Source organism: Geotrypetes seraphini, chromosome 11 (genome assembly GCF_902459505.1).
Source record: "Geotrypetes seraphini chromosome 11, aGeoSer1.1, whole genome shotgun sequence".
In the NCBI taxonomy this organism is placed as follows: domain Eukaryota; kingdom Metazoa; phylum Chordata; class Amphibia; order Gymnophiona; family Dermophiidae; genus Geotrypetes; species Geotrypetes seraphini.
The window spans coordinates 12968967-12986332 of record NC_047094.1 but is presented as its reverse complement, the minus strand read 5'-3'; the positions used below and the strand labels follow the sequence as shown (position 1 = coordinate 12986332).

Here is a 17366-nt window from a genome sequence, read left to right as displayed (position 1 = left end):
GGACCCATGCATAGGAAGTCACGTCAGAGGAAGAGCTGACGCCAGTGTGACAACAGCTTGGGAGGGGGGGGGGGTTACTGCTCGCGCCGAGAATACTACAGAGGTACAAGGGAAGGGAAGCAGTAGGAGTGGGTGGGGAAGGAGCATGCGGAGGTGGAGGCAGGGGAGGGGCATCCCTCACCCTCGCTACACCACTGAACTGATCTTCCCATACTCAAATTCAAAGCAGCTTACGAACCGCTCGGATCAACGTGACTCCTGTAGCTGAACGAAAGTGCTAGGTCAGGTCTAGCTGTGGCCTTCACCTTCCATTCCTGCTGCGAGAGGCAAGTTCAGAAAGGCCCCAGGTTGAGAGAGCCATCACTGGTCCTCTCTTCTTCCTGCTGCTAGGTGTATTCATCTTATCCCGACTGCAGCAGAGCAGTCAGTAACTTTGCGGAGCATACCCTCCCCCTCCGCTCCCAACTGTGCACTTTAAGAACACAAGAATAGCCTTACTGGGTCAAGCCCAGTAGCCCGTTCTCACGGTGGCCAATCCAGATCACTAGTACCTGGCCAAAACCCAAGGAGTAGCAACATTCCAGAGATGAGATTGTGATGTCATAACGCCTCATTCCACAGTGCCTCCGAGTCAGTGGTGTCACAATGGCTAGATTGTCCTATACTTGGCTCATGTAAGAACACAAGAATAGCCTCATGGTGGCCAATCGAAGTTCCTAGTACCTGGCCAAAACCCACGGAGTAGCAACATTCCATGGTACTGATACAGGACAAGCAGTGGCTTCCCCTGTGTCTTTCTCAATAACAGACTCTGGACTTTTCCTCCAGAAACTTGTCCAAACCTTTCTTAAAACCAGCTACACTATCCGCTCTTACCGCATCCTCTGGCAACGTGTTCCAGAGCTTAACTATTCTCTGAGTGAAAACACATTTCCTCCTATTGGTTTTAAAAGTATTTCCCTGTAACTTCATCGAGTGTCCCCTAGTTTTTGTCATTTTTGACAGAGTGAAAAATCGATCCACTTGTACATGTTCTCCACTCAGGATTTTGTAGACTTATCTCCCTTCAGCCGTCTCTTTTGTAAGCTGAAGAGCCCTAACCTTTATAGTCTTTCCTCATACGAGAAGAGTTCCATCCCCTTTATCATCTTGGTCGCTCTTCTTTGAACCTTTTCTAGCGCCATGATAACTTTCTTGAAATAAGGAGACCACCAGAATTGAACGCAATACTCCAGATGAGGTCGCACCATGGAGCGATACAGGAGAAGGGGTTTTATTGCTCTGCCCCACTGCTATTTCCTTCCTCTCTGCCTCTATCCCTGGTCTATTATTGTTAAGAAAAAAATGGATGTTTACAAGAGCCGCAGCAGACTCAGCCAAAGATAAACCAAGCCGCCATCTGTTTGAGCATAAACATCACTGGGATCAGGGAGTGTTGGTAGCTGACCAGACGATCAGCCATACTGAGTTCGGAGCTAGAGAATGACACGGTGCCAAAATTCATCACTGTTCCCGTCCCCGCGGATAACCGCGGGAAACCATCTTCATGTCATTCTTTAAGGAGAGAGGGAAGAATCAGAGTATGAATGGCCACAACCACTGACCCGCAAGCTTTGCTTTGAAGAATGCTGGTGTAGAAGGACTAAGGCTGAAACAGACACTACAGAATGACAGTCTCTGGTATCCAGAGCAGATATTGTGATGTCATAATGCCTCATTCCACCAGTGCCTAAGAGCCAATCACATCAGTGATGTCACAATGGCTTCATTATCCTTGGCTCACATAAGAATCAGAGTATGAATGGCCACAACCACTGACCCGCAAGCTTTGCTTTGAAGAATGCTGGTGTAGAAGGATTGAGATTGAAATAGACACTGAAGAATGACAGTCTCTGGTATCCAGAGCAGATATTGTGATGTCATAATGCCTCATTCCACCAGTGCCTAAGAGCCAACCTCATCAGTGATGTCACAATGGCTTCATTAACCTATCAAATAAGAATCAGAGTATGAATGGCCACAACCACTGACCCGCAAGTTTTGCTTTGAAGATTGCTGGTGGAGAAGGACTGAGGTTGAAATAGACACTAGAAAATGACATGGGATTATTTCCCGCGGTTATCCGCGGGGACGGGAACGGTGATGAATTTTGTCACCGTGTCATTCTCTATTCGGAGCACAGAGCTCCATTTAGACATACTGTGACAAAACTAGGGATAAACTGTCTTTGGGAAAGTGTACAGCTGTTTGGTTCGCATGCATATTAATCGCATGTTTGCAGACCTTGAATGCTACAGTTTAGTAGGCATGCTAAAATAGGGTTACCAGAAGTCCGGATTTTCCCAGACATGTCCTGGGGTGCGGATGGCTTTTCAAAACCCGGCACTTTGTCTGGGTTTTGAAAAGCTTTCCTCCACATCGTGCTGGGCAGGAGGATATCCGCGCATGCGCAGATGTGTTGTCTGATGAGAGCAGGCAGCAGGGGGCGGGCCTAAGGGTCTGGATTTTTCAAACAGAAAATCTGGTAACCCTATGCTAAAAATATGCAGGGCCCATTTTACAAAGCTGGGGTAGCGATGCTGAAGCGGAAAAATGCTCCAAAGCCCATTCAATTCCTTTAGGCTTCAATGCATTTACAGAGACAGCATCACTACCAGGGCTTTGTAACAGGAGCCCATATTGTGTCACCATTAAATTCCACTGTAGCTGGAACCCAAAAACTTTTACTACACATTTTTAAGGATAGGGTTATCATGTGTCCAGGAAAATCTGCACATATCCTCTTTTTAGAGGACTGTCCAGGTGTTCAGACGTTTGTTTATTTTTTTTCATGGGGGGTCTGTCTGGGTTTAGCCAGCTCCCCCAACTCCCCCGCCTACCTCCATCCCGGCCACTGCAATTTGAATCTTTGGGCAGTCTGCAGAGGCGATGAGGTGAGCCTGCTGTCAATGGCCTGCCCCGAAAGCCACCTCTCTGCAGGTCCCGCCTACACAGGAACAGGAAGTCGCTGTAGAGAAGCGGCTTCCGGGACAGACCGGTGGCAGCAGGCTCATCTTGGTGCTGCTGCCAGCTGGCCAAAGATTCATTGCAGTAGCCAGGGCGGAGGTAGGTGGGGGGAGTCAGGAGCTGGAGAGTTAGGTCGTGTGGAGGTGGCAGGAGTTATGTAGACCTTGCCTGGGAGCTGGGGACCAGATAGGGAGAGCTTCTCATTAGAAAAGAGAGAGCTTTTCATTAGGTCTTACTAGTGCAGGCTCTGTTGTTGACTGAGAGTGCAGTTGAATGAAAAAGGAAAAAGCAGATGCTGGAATGGAGGGGTGGAGATTGGAAAGACGGTGGATCCGGGGAAAGTTACAGTACCCTGGAGAGGGTCAAGGGAGAGAAGAGAGAGATATTGGTCCTGGGGTGGGGTACAGGAGAAAGTGTAAAGAAGGAAGAGAAGCTGGACGGGGGTGGAATATGGGGGACAGGGATAGAAGAATGACCTTGGAGGCAAGGGAAGGAAGGAGAGATAGGGGTGGAACTAGGACCGATAGGGTGATGAGATGCAGTGGGGGGTAGATGAGGGCTAGAATGGTATATAGTCGGGATAATCGCGCGTGAGACACCAGCACGCCGACAATCCAGCGCAAGACAGAAGTGCGCCGCCGAAAAACTTATTTTTTAAGAGCTCCGACAGGGGGTGTGGGGGGAAACCCCCCCCCACTTTAATGCATAGTGTTCGTGCTGCCGTTGGGGAGGGCGTGGTGGGTGCAACCCTCCACATTATAGACAAAATGGAACTTTTCCTGAAAAAAAAATCGGAAACTCTTCCGTTTTCTCTATAATGTGGGAGGTTGCACCCCCCACACCCCCTCCCATCGTCAGCGTGAACACTATGCATTAAAGTGGGGGATTCCCCCCATACCCCCTGTCGGAGCTCTTAAAAAATAAGTTTTTTCGGCGGCTTTCGGCAGCGCGCTTCTGTCAGCGCTGGATTGCGGGGCTACTGGTGTCTTGCATGCCATCGACTATGAACCGAGGATGGGAAGGGGGACTAAGGAAATGAATGAAAGTTGGGGGGACAGGACAGGAGTTGGACTGGGACCGGTGGGAGGTAGGGGCAGGACATGGTGGGTGGGGTGGGGTTTGGGAGGGGCCAGGGGCACAGTCATGTGTCCTCTTTAGTTTGTTTGTTCTACAGCATTTAATAAAGGCATGATTAAAAAAAAAACGGCCTCCTTAATCTCTCACCTTTCAAACAATCCATTCCAGTGTAGTATACAGTGTAAATATAAACTCCTTCTAAATGTGGAGCAATCACTGACCTGGGGTAGGGGGACGCTCAATGAGCACACTCAGTGTCACATTCTCATCCTCTGAGAAGCTGCTGTCCTGGTTGGGTTCAAAATCTTCTTCAGCTGCCATACTTTCCATCAATTTGCTTACAGCTCCTCCTTTACCACGGCTCTGAAGGAGCAAAACAAAATGGCCGCCCAACAGTCATTTTATTTGTGTGGATTCATGGAAAACAGCACACTGCTTCTATTTCTGAATGAATTCAATGCACTTGTCTCTCACCACAGATAAATTTAAAGCAAAACTAAAAACATTCCTGTTCCAGTATGCTTTTGGACAACAACTGTCCTCTTAAGGACAAAAAATTAAATCAAAATTATTACTTTTTACCCTAACCTATTGTATTTTCTCTTTTTTGTTGCACTTTTCTTTAACGATTGTAGTTCTTCCCCACTTCCCCATTGTTTGAAGTATGTCTATACGTCTTATCAGTGCTTTATTATGACACTTGGATTTTATCCAATATCCCCAGTTTTTATGTAATTTTATATTGTACACCGCTTAGAAACCTGATTAAGCGGTTTCAAAAAATCTTTTAATAAACTTTAATAATAATAATAATAAATGAGATAAAATCAGAAAACAACTAGCATTTCTTTTTTTTGCAGAATTTGTCTATCACCTGGAAGGGGGGGGGGGAGAAATAAACCTTTATGAATCTTTTTAGCTGATATAAATCCACTGAAGTGGCTAACGAGCCCATTAAACTTAGGAGCCTTTTTATTAATTTGCGCTAGGCAGTTAACGCGGGAATTGGCGCATTTTAACTGATACCACACAAGCACAGTAACTATTACCACGCAAATCCATGCATGAACCCCCAAATTCTGTAAATGTCGCCTAACCTTGTGCATATACATCGGTGCATTTAGCCAATGTATGCACACAACTGAATTAATTAGCACAAACGGTACTGATAATTAGCAATTAACAACTCATACCTGCCATTAAATGGAGTTAATTGAAAGTTATGTTGACAGCTTGGTAGGCACATAGCACAAAATGTCAAGTGTCATATCCAGTGTGCATAGCCAAATGGGAGCATGCGGAGGAGCAGATTGTGGTTGTTCTTTTTCAGTTACGCACAACTTATACACAGGTAGGTTTAAGAACATAAGAACTGCCGCTGCTGGGTCAGACCAGTGGTCCATCCTGCCCGGCAGTCCGCTCACACGGTGGCCCCCAGGTCAAAGACCAGTGCTCTAAATGAGTCCAGCCTCACCTGCGTTCGTCCCAGTTTAGCAGGAACTTGTCCAGCTTAAGTCTTGAAATCCTGGCTTACAATGGGTGCACCTGAAAGTTATAGTCATGATGCATACAGGCGCTAAGCGCAATTCTACAGAGTGCGCGCGTAACTTTTATACAATCGTGTTTAGCGCTGAACTAGTCAGCGCTGACTTTTTAGGTGACCCATAGAGAATCGGGCCCTAAGGGTCAGATTCTATAAGCGGCATCTACATTGTATGCACTGCTTGATGTGGATGTCAATCAACCGCTAGACGCCATTTGTAGAATCTTGCCTAGCACCGCCTAGACACGCTTAGGCATCGCTAGGCATCCTGGAGGTAGGCACCGGTATATTAGGCCAGGTTTTACTTGGTCTAATTTACTGGCGCTTAATGGATGCCTAATGACACCTATGTCAACTACGCCTGTTCTCCGCCCTCTAACCACGCCTACTTTTCAGGTAAGCATCATTAGGCATCTCATTCTGGAAGAATGTTAGGCATGATAAAGAAAGGAATCACGCGTCGATCGAAGAAAGTCATAATGCCGCTTTATAGCGCAATGGTCAGACCACACTTGGAATACCGTGTCCAACATTGGTCTCCCAACCTAAAGAAGGATATAAAACTGCTAGAGAGGGTGCAGAGACGAGCAACGAAGCTAATAAGAGGTATGGAGAACTTGGAATATGAGGAACGACTCAAGAAACTGGGACTGTTCTCCCTTGAGAAGAGGAGGCTGCGAGGGGACATGATCGAGACGTTCAAAATGCTGAAAGGCATCGATAAAACAGAGCAGGAAAATAAATAATTTACATTGTCCAACGCGACACGGACAAGAGGACATGGTTTGAAGCTAAGGGGGGACAAGTCCAGGACAAATGTCAGGAAGTTCTGCTTCACGCAGCGAGTAGTAGACGCCTGGAATGCTCTCCCAAAGGAGGTTATTAAGGAATCCACTGTGCTAGGATTCAAAGGCAAATTAGATGCACATCTCCTTGCGAGAGGCATAGAGGGATATGGGTGACTAAAACTACATCAAGTGTACCCCTGACTGGGCCTCCGCGTGTGCGGATCGCCGGACTCAATGGACCATGGGTCTGATCCGGAGATGGCAGTTCTTATGTTCTTATGTAGATGCCCTCTTTCTTAAGAAATGGCAGTTTTGAATGAGGGCAGATTTTACATTAAAAAGGAGCTCTGGGAAGAAAACTTGCCCTACCCTCTTCTCCCTTATGTCTCATACGGTTCATAGACAACCCCGCGAAAGACAAAGGCGCGTGCCGACAACTGAGCGCAAGATGGAGGCGCGCGCCGAAGAAAATGACAGTTTTTAGGGGCTCCGACGGGGGGTTTTGTTGGGGAACCTCCCCAGTTTACTTAATAGAGATCGCGCCGGCGTTGTGGGGGGGTTTGGGGGGTTGTAACCCTCCACATTTTACTGTAAACTTAACTTTTTCCCTAAAAACAGGGAAAAAGTGAAGTTTTCAGTAAAATGTGGGGGGTTACAACCCCCCACAACGCGGCGCGATCTCTATTAGGTAAAGTGGGGGGGTTCCCCCCCAAGCCCCCCTCGTCGTAGCCGTACAAACTGTAATTTTCTGCGGCGCGCACCTCCATGCTGCCTCAATTGTCTGCGCGCGCCTTTGTCCCGGAGCGCTTTTGACCTGACACCGTCTCATACCCTTTGTAATTAAGTCTTTGTATCGATCTTACTCCCTCAGTCTTATTTTTATTTATTTCTACAAATTGTATTTCTTACTATTGTAAACCGACCAGATACTTGTGATGGTTGGTATATCAAAATTTTAATAAACTTGACTTAAAAAATGTTTGTGTTCCAAGAATTTCCCGTTCGATGGCGATGTCGCGATATAGATATAATTCTCACCCGCTCAGAACAACTCTGAATATTGAAATTGAATACTATTCATCCATAGGGTTTCACTCTCAATTTCAGTATTGATTATAGAGGGTTTGATTGTTGATGTTTTTTGAGTCTTAATTTATAATGTTTATGAGTTAACCATATATTTTAAGTTCTATATATCTTTATAGTCCACTTATTGTTTTCTCTCATGACCTTTGCCACATAACCATAGTTCTCATGAAGGTATATAGTTTATGTCCCTCCTTTTGTTATATAATTTTTCTTTCTTTTTAAATTTTCATATATGAATTCTTATTGGGTATGCAGTTTTTTTTTCATATGCTTATTCTATGTTTTTACTTATGGCCATATTTTAGCTATGGTGCAGTTCCTTTTCTCGGTTTGCTTTCTCTTTGCAACGGTGTTCAGATCACTCTTGAATCTGACTAGGCTTCACTATTTTAATTTTTTGGGTGACATTATTTTAATGACCCATTGGACGCCTGAGGAACGATTTGCATAGCCCAATGCTGCTACTATTTGAGGTTCCGGAATCTTGATGCTCTTTGAGATTCTGCATGGAATCTTGATGCTCTTTGGGGATTCCAAATGGAACGCTGCTGTTTAGGGTTCCGGAATCTTGCTATCTTTGAGATTCTGCATGGAATCTTGATGTTCATTGGGACTCCAGGATGTTCCTACTATTTGGGTTTCTGCCAAGTATTTGTGACCTGGCAGATGATCTGACCCAGGATGACTATTTTTACGTTCTTATGCTGTTGAGATAGACATGGGGGAAGCCCTGGAATCACTAGTTTGGAATCTTGCTACTCTTTGGGGATTCTGCATGGAATGCTGCTAGTTAGAGTTCCAGAATCTTGCTATCTTTGAGATTTTGCATGGAATCTTGATGCTCTTTTGGGCTCCAGAATGTTGCTACTATTTGGGTTTCTGCCAAGTATTTGTGACCTGGACTGGCCACTGTGGAAACAGGATATTGGGCTTGATGGACCCTTGGTCTGACCCAGGATGACTATTCTTATGTTCTTATGCTATTGAGATAGACATGGGGGAAGCCCTGGGATCACTAGCTTGGAATGTTGCTACTCTTTGGGAATTCTGCATAGAATGCTGCTATTTAGGGTTCCAGTATCTTGCTATCTTTGAGATTCTGCATGGAATCTTGATGCTCTTTGGGGATTCCAAATGGAACGCTGCTGTTTAGAGTTCCGGAATCTTGCTATCTTTGAGATTCTGCATGGAATCTTGATGCTCTTTGGGGTTCCAGAATGCTGCTACTATTTGGGTTTCTGCCAGGTATTTGTGACCTGGATTGGCCACTGTGGAAACAGGATACTGGGCTAGATGGACCCTTGTGGTCTGATCCTTATGTTCTTATGCTATTGAGATAGACATGGGGGAAGCTACTACTTGCCTTGGGATCGCTAGCATGGAATGTTGCTACTCTTTGGGAATTCTGGAATGTTACTATTTGGGTTTCTGCCAAGGTACTTGTGACCTGGATTGGCCAACTGTGGAAACAGGATACTGGGCTAGGAGGACCATTGGTCTGACTCAGTAGGGCTATTCTTATGGTCTTAAAACTGTCCTGGGTGACGAGGGATATTTTCAGGCTCTGGGGCTGGCAAGAGGATACATTCTTGGTCTGATTGGTCTTCTAATAATGTCATCCACAATGTTACTAAGGGATTTTGCACCTTAAAGGAAACCCCCCCCCCAAAAAAAAAAAAAAAACTAGCATGTGGTAAGTTCAAAGATAATGTTGCAACTATTAGGAGTGTGCCCAGTAGCATAGCGAGGATAAGTGGTGCCCTTCCTGACCCCCTCCCCCACCACACAGGCTCCCCTTTCTTTCCCCCGTACCTTTTTAACTTTCCAGACGAGAGCAACAGCACGAACCTGCTCCCCGTGTCATGTCGGCCATCGCTCTGACATCCGTTCCTAGGCGCAGGGCCCGGAAGTGACATCAGAGAGAGGCGACACCGACGCGGGCAGCTAGTTCGTAAAGCTGGTCACGCAGGAAAAAAGAAAGAGATATGAGGGACGGGAAGGGGCACACGTGAATGGCGGGGGCCTGCGCCCTTTACAAAGACCGTGCCCTGCGCGGACACAACCCCCCCCCCTCACAGCTCCCTTACTGCACTAGTGAGCGTGCTCAGATAGTTCAATACAGTTTCCCCGTAAGAGTTCATTAGCGGGATTGAAATTAGCACATATGCACGTAACCCCAAATTTTATAAAGTCTAACTAAAGTGAGGTGCCTTATTTTCATAAACGGTGCTGATAATTGACATTTAAACACCTCATAACCTGTGTTAATTGGACCTAACTGAACCTTAGATTCACAACTAGTAAAAGCGCAATTCTATAAAAAGTAGGCGCCTAGTCCAAAGCGCGCAGTTTAAAAGTGGGCATGGTTACGGGCGGATTGTGGGCGTGGCATTTAGAAAACCTGGCATAAATACGGCGCGCCTGAGGCCGCTTAGGCGGAGCTAAACACGATTCTATACAGTGCGCCTGACTTTTACAGAATTGTGCTTAGCGTTGCACTAATTGGTGCCAATTTTTTCAGCAACATTTATAGAATCGGGGCCTTAGCGCCTCCTATGGTTAATGCACGGTATTTGCTGCACATTTCCTGCAATATACGATAGTTTCAAGTTTAATAAATTTTGATTTTTACGCAATATCCAACATTTCAATGCGTATTACATATTTCTAATATATAGAAAAAAGGCAGGGATGACAAATACAAATAAGATAAAATAATACATACTAATCATTTTTGTTCTATTACAAATTAATACAAACTGAAACAATTGGGTAATGGGTAGAATTACAATTTATAGAAAAAAAAGAAACATTTAAGGTTTGCACACAAGGAAGGGGTCATTTAAGAAAGAATAATAAAAATTGATTAAAAATGCTTTAATTATTTTTGAAATCTTTCAGAATATGAAGATAATGTTTGGATTGGTTAATCAGTTTAAATATTAATGGCCTTGTAAAGGAAAAGAAAAATAAGAAGAGTAAGATTAGAAAAACGCTTATAGTTTCAAATTGACGTCCTTTTCGTTTAATTTTTTGGGGACTAGGTGTTATGTTTATTAGAATGTTCTGTCTATATATTAAATGCATCTTTATAAAGGAAACTCTTTAAGCCACGTTTAAATTTGTCTAATGATGATTCGTTACGTAAATAGATTGGCAAATTATTCCACTATTGAGGGGCTAGTACTGAAAAAATGGTTGCTCTTCTGGTCCTGATTATTTTCAAAGAAGGGATAGTTAATAAATTTTGTTGCGTCGATCTTAGTGTCTTAAGTGAGGAGTAAGGCATTAGTAGTCGATCCAAGAATAACGGCTCATGTGATTGCTGAATTTTGAATGTTAGTAATATGATTTTAAACCCATGCTCCGCCCCAGACCCATCGAGTTGCTGCTACCCGACACAAACGCACTTGGGGCCAAATTCTGGATAGGAACACCTCTAGGCACCACCAAGGATGCCTAGTGACGCCTAACTTTGGAATTGGCGTGGTAATCGACTGTGCCAGTTTTTAGCCCTGATCCTAATTCCAGCTGAAGACTGACTTCATCCAGACCTCCCCACTCACCTCTTTTTTCAGCTCCTTGGTTTTCACCTTCGCTTTGTTCTTCCTGTTGGAGCTGACTGGACTTGCCAGGCTGACTCGGACCTCGGTGGTCAAATCTGAGATGCCGGGTGAAGAGATGGATGTGGAAGAGGAGGAGGATTGCAAGCAAGGACCTTCTTTTCCCTTCTTCCTCTGCTGCGGTGACAACAAAACTCGTGACCATTAGACAAACGGAATAATTATATGAAATATAAAAAGCTTACAAATGTACATTTCTAATTTGGAAGTGCTAAATGAAGCTGTGAATATACAATACAGAAGAGAACGGTCCTAATTTTGTACTACAGACCTGGAATGGCCACCATCAGAAACATGATTTTATATTCTTACATATTTGTTTTTAGGTATTTATATACTGCCCATCAAGGTTATCTGCACGTGCTCAGAGAAAAAAAGAAAAAAAATCTCTCTGAGCTATTGGAGAGCTTATCCGCAAATTGGGAGCTGTTGGGACAACACCCATATGTGGCTGACTATCCTGCTATCCACGGAGAACCTACGTTACAGGTAAGTAACTACACTTTAGAGCTACAGCCTCAGCACACTGAGATTGTGGGTTCAAACCCCATGCTGCTCCTTGTGACCCTGGGCAAGTCACTTAATCCTCCATAGCCCCAGGTTCATTAGATAGATTGTGAGTCCACCAGGCAAGATAGGGAAAATGCTTGAGTATCTAATGGGGAGACTAGATGGACCATGCAGGTCTTTATCTGCTGTCATCTACTATATTACTGATTATATTATGCTTAGATAACCTTGAAATTGGGAGCTCACATAAGTGGCTGACTCATCCTGCTTGTCCTAGGAGAACCACTGCACCACACTCTCCTCCAATAATATCAGAAGTGAGCCAAGTATAGAATAATGAAGCCATTATAGCATCACTGATGAGGTTGGCTCTTCGGCATTATGACATCACAATCTGAGCTCTGGAATGTTGCTACTATTTGGGTTTCTCTCAGGCATTAGAACATCAGGGAAAGGGACTGGAACTTGTATACGGCTCTTTGAATAAGATTAGCATTGGACTTCAGGCTACCAACGCAGTGCTGGAAATCCATGCAAAAAAACCTCAAAGCCTGACGGGACACGTTTCACCTTTTGCATTGGCTTTCTCAAGGGTTCAATCATGACAGAGCTAGAAGTGAATAGATGCAGCGTCATGATTGAGCCCTTGAGAAATCCAATATAAAAAGGCAAAACGGGTCCCGTCGGGCTTTGAATTTTTTTGCATCTACTTAAGATAAGTTATTTCTGCTTCTACACTGGGTGGAGGATAATTTATATATATATATTTGTGAATAAGGATCCACCTTTGGAAGAATTTTATTGAAAAGAAATATTAAAAATTGAAATTATTATTATAGAGCTTGAAAAGAAGAAGGGGGAGATTTCAAGGATCAATGATTGAAGCTTGGAATCTGTAAGTCTTGACCTTGAGATCTATTTATACACGTTCAAGCTGGTTTCTGAGAACTTCACAAATATGTTTACCCAAGTAGACAGAAAGGCAGCTTTCAGACAGTCCTTTTACCTAGGTAAATGGTGTCTGATAAAAGTCCCTCTTGTCTATTTCGTCTTTTATTATGATTCCTTCAAGGCAATTGAGGGTGGAATAATGTAAGCAAAACTGTGAAAGAAAAATCAATCATTGATGGCCCAGTTACGCTGTTTTGAGCATAGTAGATTACATAGAAAGAGATGAAGAAAGAGTCACCATCAAGATGAATCGATGATCAGAACATGTTAATTTAATGGTTCTCTTTCCCAACTACACAAAACAGAGTCAATAACCTTAGCTACAATACATAAAATTCCTAACCTGAGAAAAGTTCCGTTTCCACTAGACCCACCTAAGACGTGAAAGCAAAGTCGAGAGTTGCAAGCCAGCAGTTTACCTAGATCTCATACCTTAGTGAGTTCCTTCCGATCCTTCCCTTTACTCCCTTCTTTTTTGGGACTCAGAGGTGCTCCTTTCCCAGTGCCACAACGACCAGGCTTGGAAACTGGTGTGGAGCTTGTAGGAGTAGTTGGCGAGAGCACATTACATGTACTGGAGTCATGAAGGAAGATGCGTTCGCTCCGACGCCGAGTCCACAAATCATCGTCACTTGCCTCTTGCCCAAATTCAAAGGTCAGATCCTTTGGGGATTTAAGTTTCTTCAGTTTCCGCCCCTTCTCGATCTTGGCTTTATCTGAGCTCCCTACGGAGGTGTCAACACCTGATGAAACAGGAGAGCAGTTCCCAAGCTCAAAAGGAACTTTCTTTGTTCGCAGGAACCCCACTGGCGATTTTTTCCTGATCTTGATCTCACTCTCCGAATCCGTATATTCTAATCCAGTTTCCATTACAAAATGTGGAAAAAAAAAAAAAAAAAAGAGAGAGAGAGAGAGAGAAATGAAAAGCAGCAGTCACTTTACCAAAAATCTTTCTATATCATTTCAGAATTTGGAATAATGCTACTGATGGCATTGGTTAAACAGGTATATGTAAGGGTACAGTCGTATATATATATTAAAAAATAAAAAATAAAAAAATGTACTGTATATTTAGTTTGATTAAACAGGTTCAGAGTAAAAAAAATAATAATAATCTCAAACAAAATATTACCCACAATGGCTAAAAAACATGAGAAAAGGGGTAATAATTAACCAATAGCAAAAAAAAATATTTTTTATATAAAATGCAAAAAATTTTTGCTTCCTCAACAAATGAATAATAATAAAGGACATCATAATAACACAAGGCTTAGATCAAAGAATCTCATATGACCGAAACGATTTCAGATCCTTATCCTGAAAAACCACCTCTAGGTGAAGTCCATGTGCAAACTCTAAGCACCAAAAAAGTACTCTATTATCTTTTTTTTTTTTTTTTTTTTTAAACCCCAATCAGTTCAATCATAAGACTATTATTAGAAATGAAGCACTGGCACCACTTATCTTAAAGGTCTTCTCAGACTCTAGCACTGACTAAATTGCCAATTAAACTAAACTAAAGCTTAAGCTTATATACCGCCTCTTCTCTATAAAGACAGAGCTCGGCACAGTTTACAAAAAATTTAAAGAAAGGAAAATATAATTAGAGTTAGTGATTGTATAGAGAGCAGCGAAAAGAGCCAAGTTTTCAGATGTTTTTCAAAATAATTGGAAAGAGCCCAAATTGCGGAGCTGGACAGTAAAGTTGTTCCAAAGCTCAATAATTTTAAAGTAAAGAGCTTTCCCTGATTTTCCAATATAAATAGCTCCTTTTAACGATGGGAAAGATAATTTAAGCTTTTGGATAGATCTGGTAATATCAGGTCTCGCAGAATTCCAAGAGAGAGGAATTACAGGAGGAAGAGTGCCATGCAAGATCTTGGCAGGCACATTTAAAGTGGACCCTGGAAATTATTGGGAGCCAGTGAAGTTTGAATAAAAGCGGGGAAACATGATCAAATTTGCTTTTGTGTAAAGATCAACCTGGCCGCAGTATTCTGGATCTGCTGAAGTATTTGGAGACTTTTCTTGGTTAGACTTAAATAGACCGAATTACAATAATCCAATAATTGTTATCATGACGTCCTTTTCCGCCTTTAGTATCATTCATTTGCTGAGGAAGCAAAACATTTTTTGCAGTTTATATTTTTAAAAAGTCTTTTTTGTTATCTGGTTAATTATTACCCCTTTTCTCTTGTTGGTGGCATCTCGCTTTAAACAGTGAACACCCCAGGCGGAATACAAATCCCAAAGAATTCCCAGACAAAAGTGAAAATATAGCTCAAAATACATCATTCTTACAGAATTCTTCTCCCAATAGAAGCTGGATCCTCCCCAAAAGTTCTTCCCATACATTAGAAGAGTAGGGGGCTTAGCCACAAATCTCTTTTAATTCAAACGGATACAAGCAAACCCATTAAACGCACATTTTTCAGTTTTATTTCTAAATTCTATTCCTACAGAGGTAATAACATTTGGATGCTGAAAACGCTTCCTAGACAGACACTCATGATATTAGGAATTTCAGTTCAACTCAGATGATGCTGAGCTGATCCCTAGCGCAACGCCGTCGGCTGCTCGCTGATACACATTTAAGTACATTACGGATCAGCGCAGCGGGCCATGCCCCAGGTTTAAACCAGGATTCATAATGGTAGAAGACGGCGTAAATGAAAAGATCCAGGAACAGAAACGAAATGGAGGTGATGTTTTGACTAGTTCCAACTGCCGCCGCCGACCTAAATCGAAATCCAGCCCCGCTTCTCCCTTGGTTGCGTAATAAAACATTAGTGGATTTGTTGAAAACAGAGACCCGAATTCAAGGGAGAAAAAACATACAGAGAGCAGTGAAACCGCAAGAAAACTCACTTGCAGGCTGATTTTTGCATCTGTTGTGTCTAAGGGCCTCTCAGAATCTGAGGGTCGCTCTCTCTTATTGCTGATAGGTACTTAAGCAGAACCAGTTAATTTACCCTTGGGACTTAATGCTTGGTTTGGTGGTTTTTGCAAGATAGAGAGCAATAGGTGATGTCTGCTTTGACTAATGGAGAGACGGAGGCCTGTTTTTTGTGGAGTGTGATTGCTGTAATACCATACCAGTAACTGATACCACATGCCAGTGTTCTGGAAATCCCCAAACAATCCCCCTCTCCCCACCTAAAAAAAAAAAAAAAAAAAGGCAGCATTCCCAGCAACTGCTATGTCTTTTCAGTTGAAAGAACTGTGGTTGGCAACTGACACCAGAGACTCGGGGTGAACAAAGGGCATCAGATACAGCCAGCGATGGAGCCAGAGATAAAGATGAAGGAGGATAAAGATAAGAGGAGAGCGAAAAGGGAAGGAAAAGTGAAAGAGGAAGGGCATAAAGCCTTGAGACCGCAGCCCAAAAAAGCTGCCACTTGCTAATTCGCCTGAATGACTAGAAAACCTGAAAATGAGGAATGTTAACACTATCTCTTTATCCATTAACAGAAAACAAATGCCCAAGCCATTCTAATGTAACACAAAGGCCTAACTTGTTCATTCAACCACAAAATTAGCTTAAAATGTACCTTCTTACAACACTTCTTTTCTTGCCAAGTTTATCTTGGACACAGTGGTAGGCGGTTAGGGCTTTCCGGAAATTTACTGAATCCCCAGCCCTATGGCCCTGCTTTTTTAAATTTTTTTTTGTTTACTTTTTTGCTTGGTGCATTTTGATTTGTTGAGTAGGAAGCCTGCTCAACCAAACTGCATTAAAAAAGTAACCCCCCCAAAAAAAAATTAAAAAAAAAAAGCAGGGCTCTTGGGCTGTGGATTCTCCAACCCCCCCCCCCCCCCTGAAGGCTCTGACAATACTGATCTGAATTTGATTGGTTGAAAAGCATCTGCCTGTTCAGTCAATAAACTTCAGAGCAGTGCCCTTAGGGCCTTCAGGTCGCGGGACTAATCCCCCTGAAGGCCCTGACCACGCACCACTGCTTAGACAGCAGTATCTTTTGGACACTGTATTCCAAAATAGTGTCATTAACTGAGTATATGAAGCCTATGTTATTTATTTAGTTTTAATGTTTGAATTATATTATAAGAAAGAATATTAGTCATAAGGTTCAGGGGACTGAACGAGTCCTAAGCTCCCATTGCTATCTTTTGCTACCCTCTTTCAAACAGTGGCTAGAAGAACTGATAGATTCTAGGTAAAGGGTGTCATTTCTTTTCTCAGAAAACACAGGAGATATCACCTTCACAGAACGTGAAAGCGGAGGAAAAACAACGAAGGTGACTGATTGGTGCGCTTTCTTTTTTTGATTGCCACGCCTCCCAGTTTCATTACATTCATTGTTTTAACCATTCGGTGGACGTATATTGGAGTACAGAATTAAGAACTGAAGACTGAGTATCCCCATATACGTTTTGTCTCGTTATATATTCAGACTCCTGGGGCAGGCCCGTTTGGGGCCGAAACACAGTCGTGTCGAGTCTTTTAATTAATAAACGAGACTGAGCACCAATCAGTCACCTTGGTTGCCATCTATTTTCTGCCGTGTTCTAGTAACCGATCCAGCCGGCGCCATAATTTTTCTTAGAATTTATGACCTAGTCAGAAATTTCTGGCTAATAGAGAAAGGGATATATGCTATTATATAACAGGACCGGGATACCCAGATACCATTATAAAATAGACACTCCTTGTGCTGCATTGGGTCACCTAAATGCGGGTGCCCTGATTTAGAATTCTACCCCCACCCCAAGTCTTTACATAGCAAAACCAATCATTATTTAATGCCCTGATGATTCTAA

The 17366-nt window shown here is 43.1% G+C and overlaps 1 protein-coding gene across 6 annotated transcripts in view; it reads right to left on the bottom strand.

Annotated features, from left to right (window-relative positions):
• Positions 1-17366, bottom strand: part of TNRC18 (trinucleotide repeat containing 18) — a 223838-nt gene that overhangs the window by 55120 nt on the left and 151352 nt on the right. For 4 of the 6 annotated variants that reach the window (XM_033914996.1, XM_033914997.1, XM_033914993.1 and 1 more), the window contains 3 exons: positions 13020-13441; positions 11070-11243; positions 4305-4446 (listed from right to left, as the gene is read on the bottom strand). In XM_033914996.1, the coding sequence (XP_033770887.1) occupies positions 4305-4446; positions 11070-11243; positions 13020-13441 (738 nt within the window). The remainder of the gene's footprint in view (positions 1-4304; positions 4447-11069; positions 11244-13019; positions 13442-17366) is intronic. The other 2 variants (XM_033914995.1, XM_033914998.1) reach the window with 1 other exon arrangement.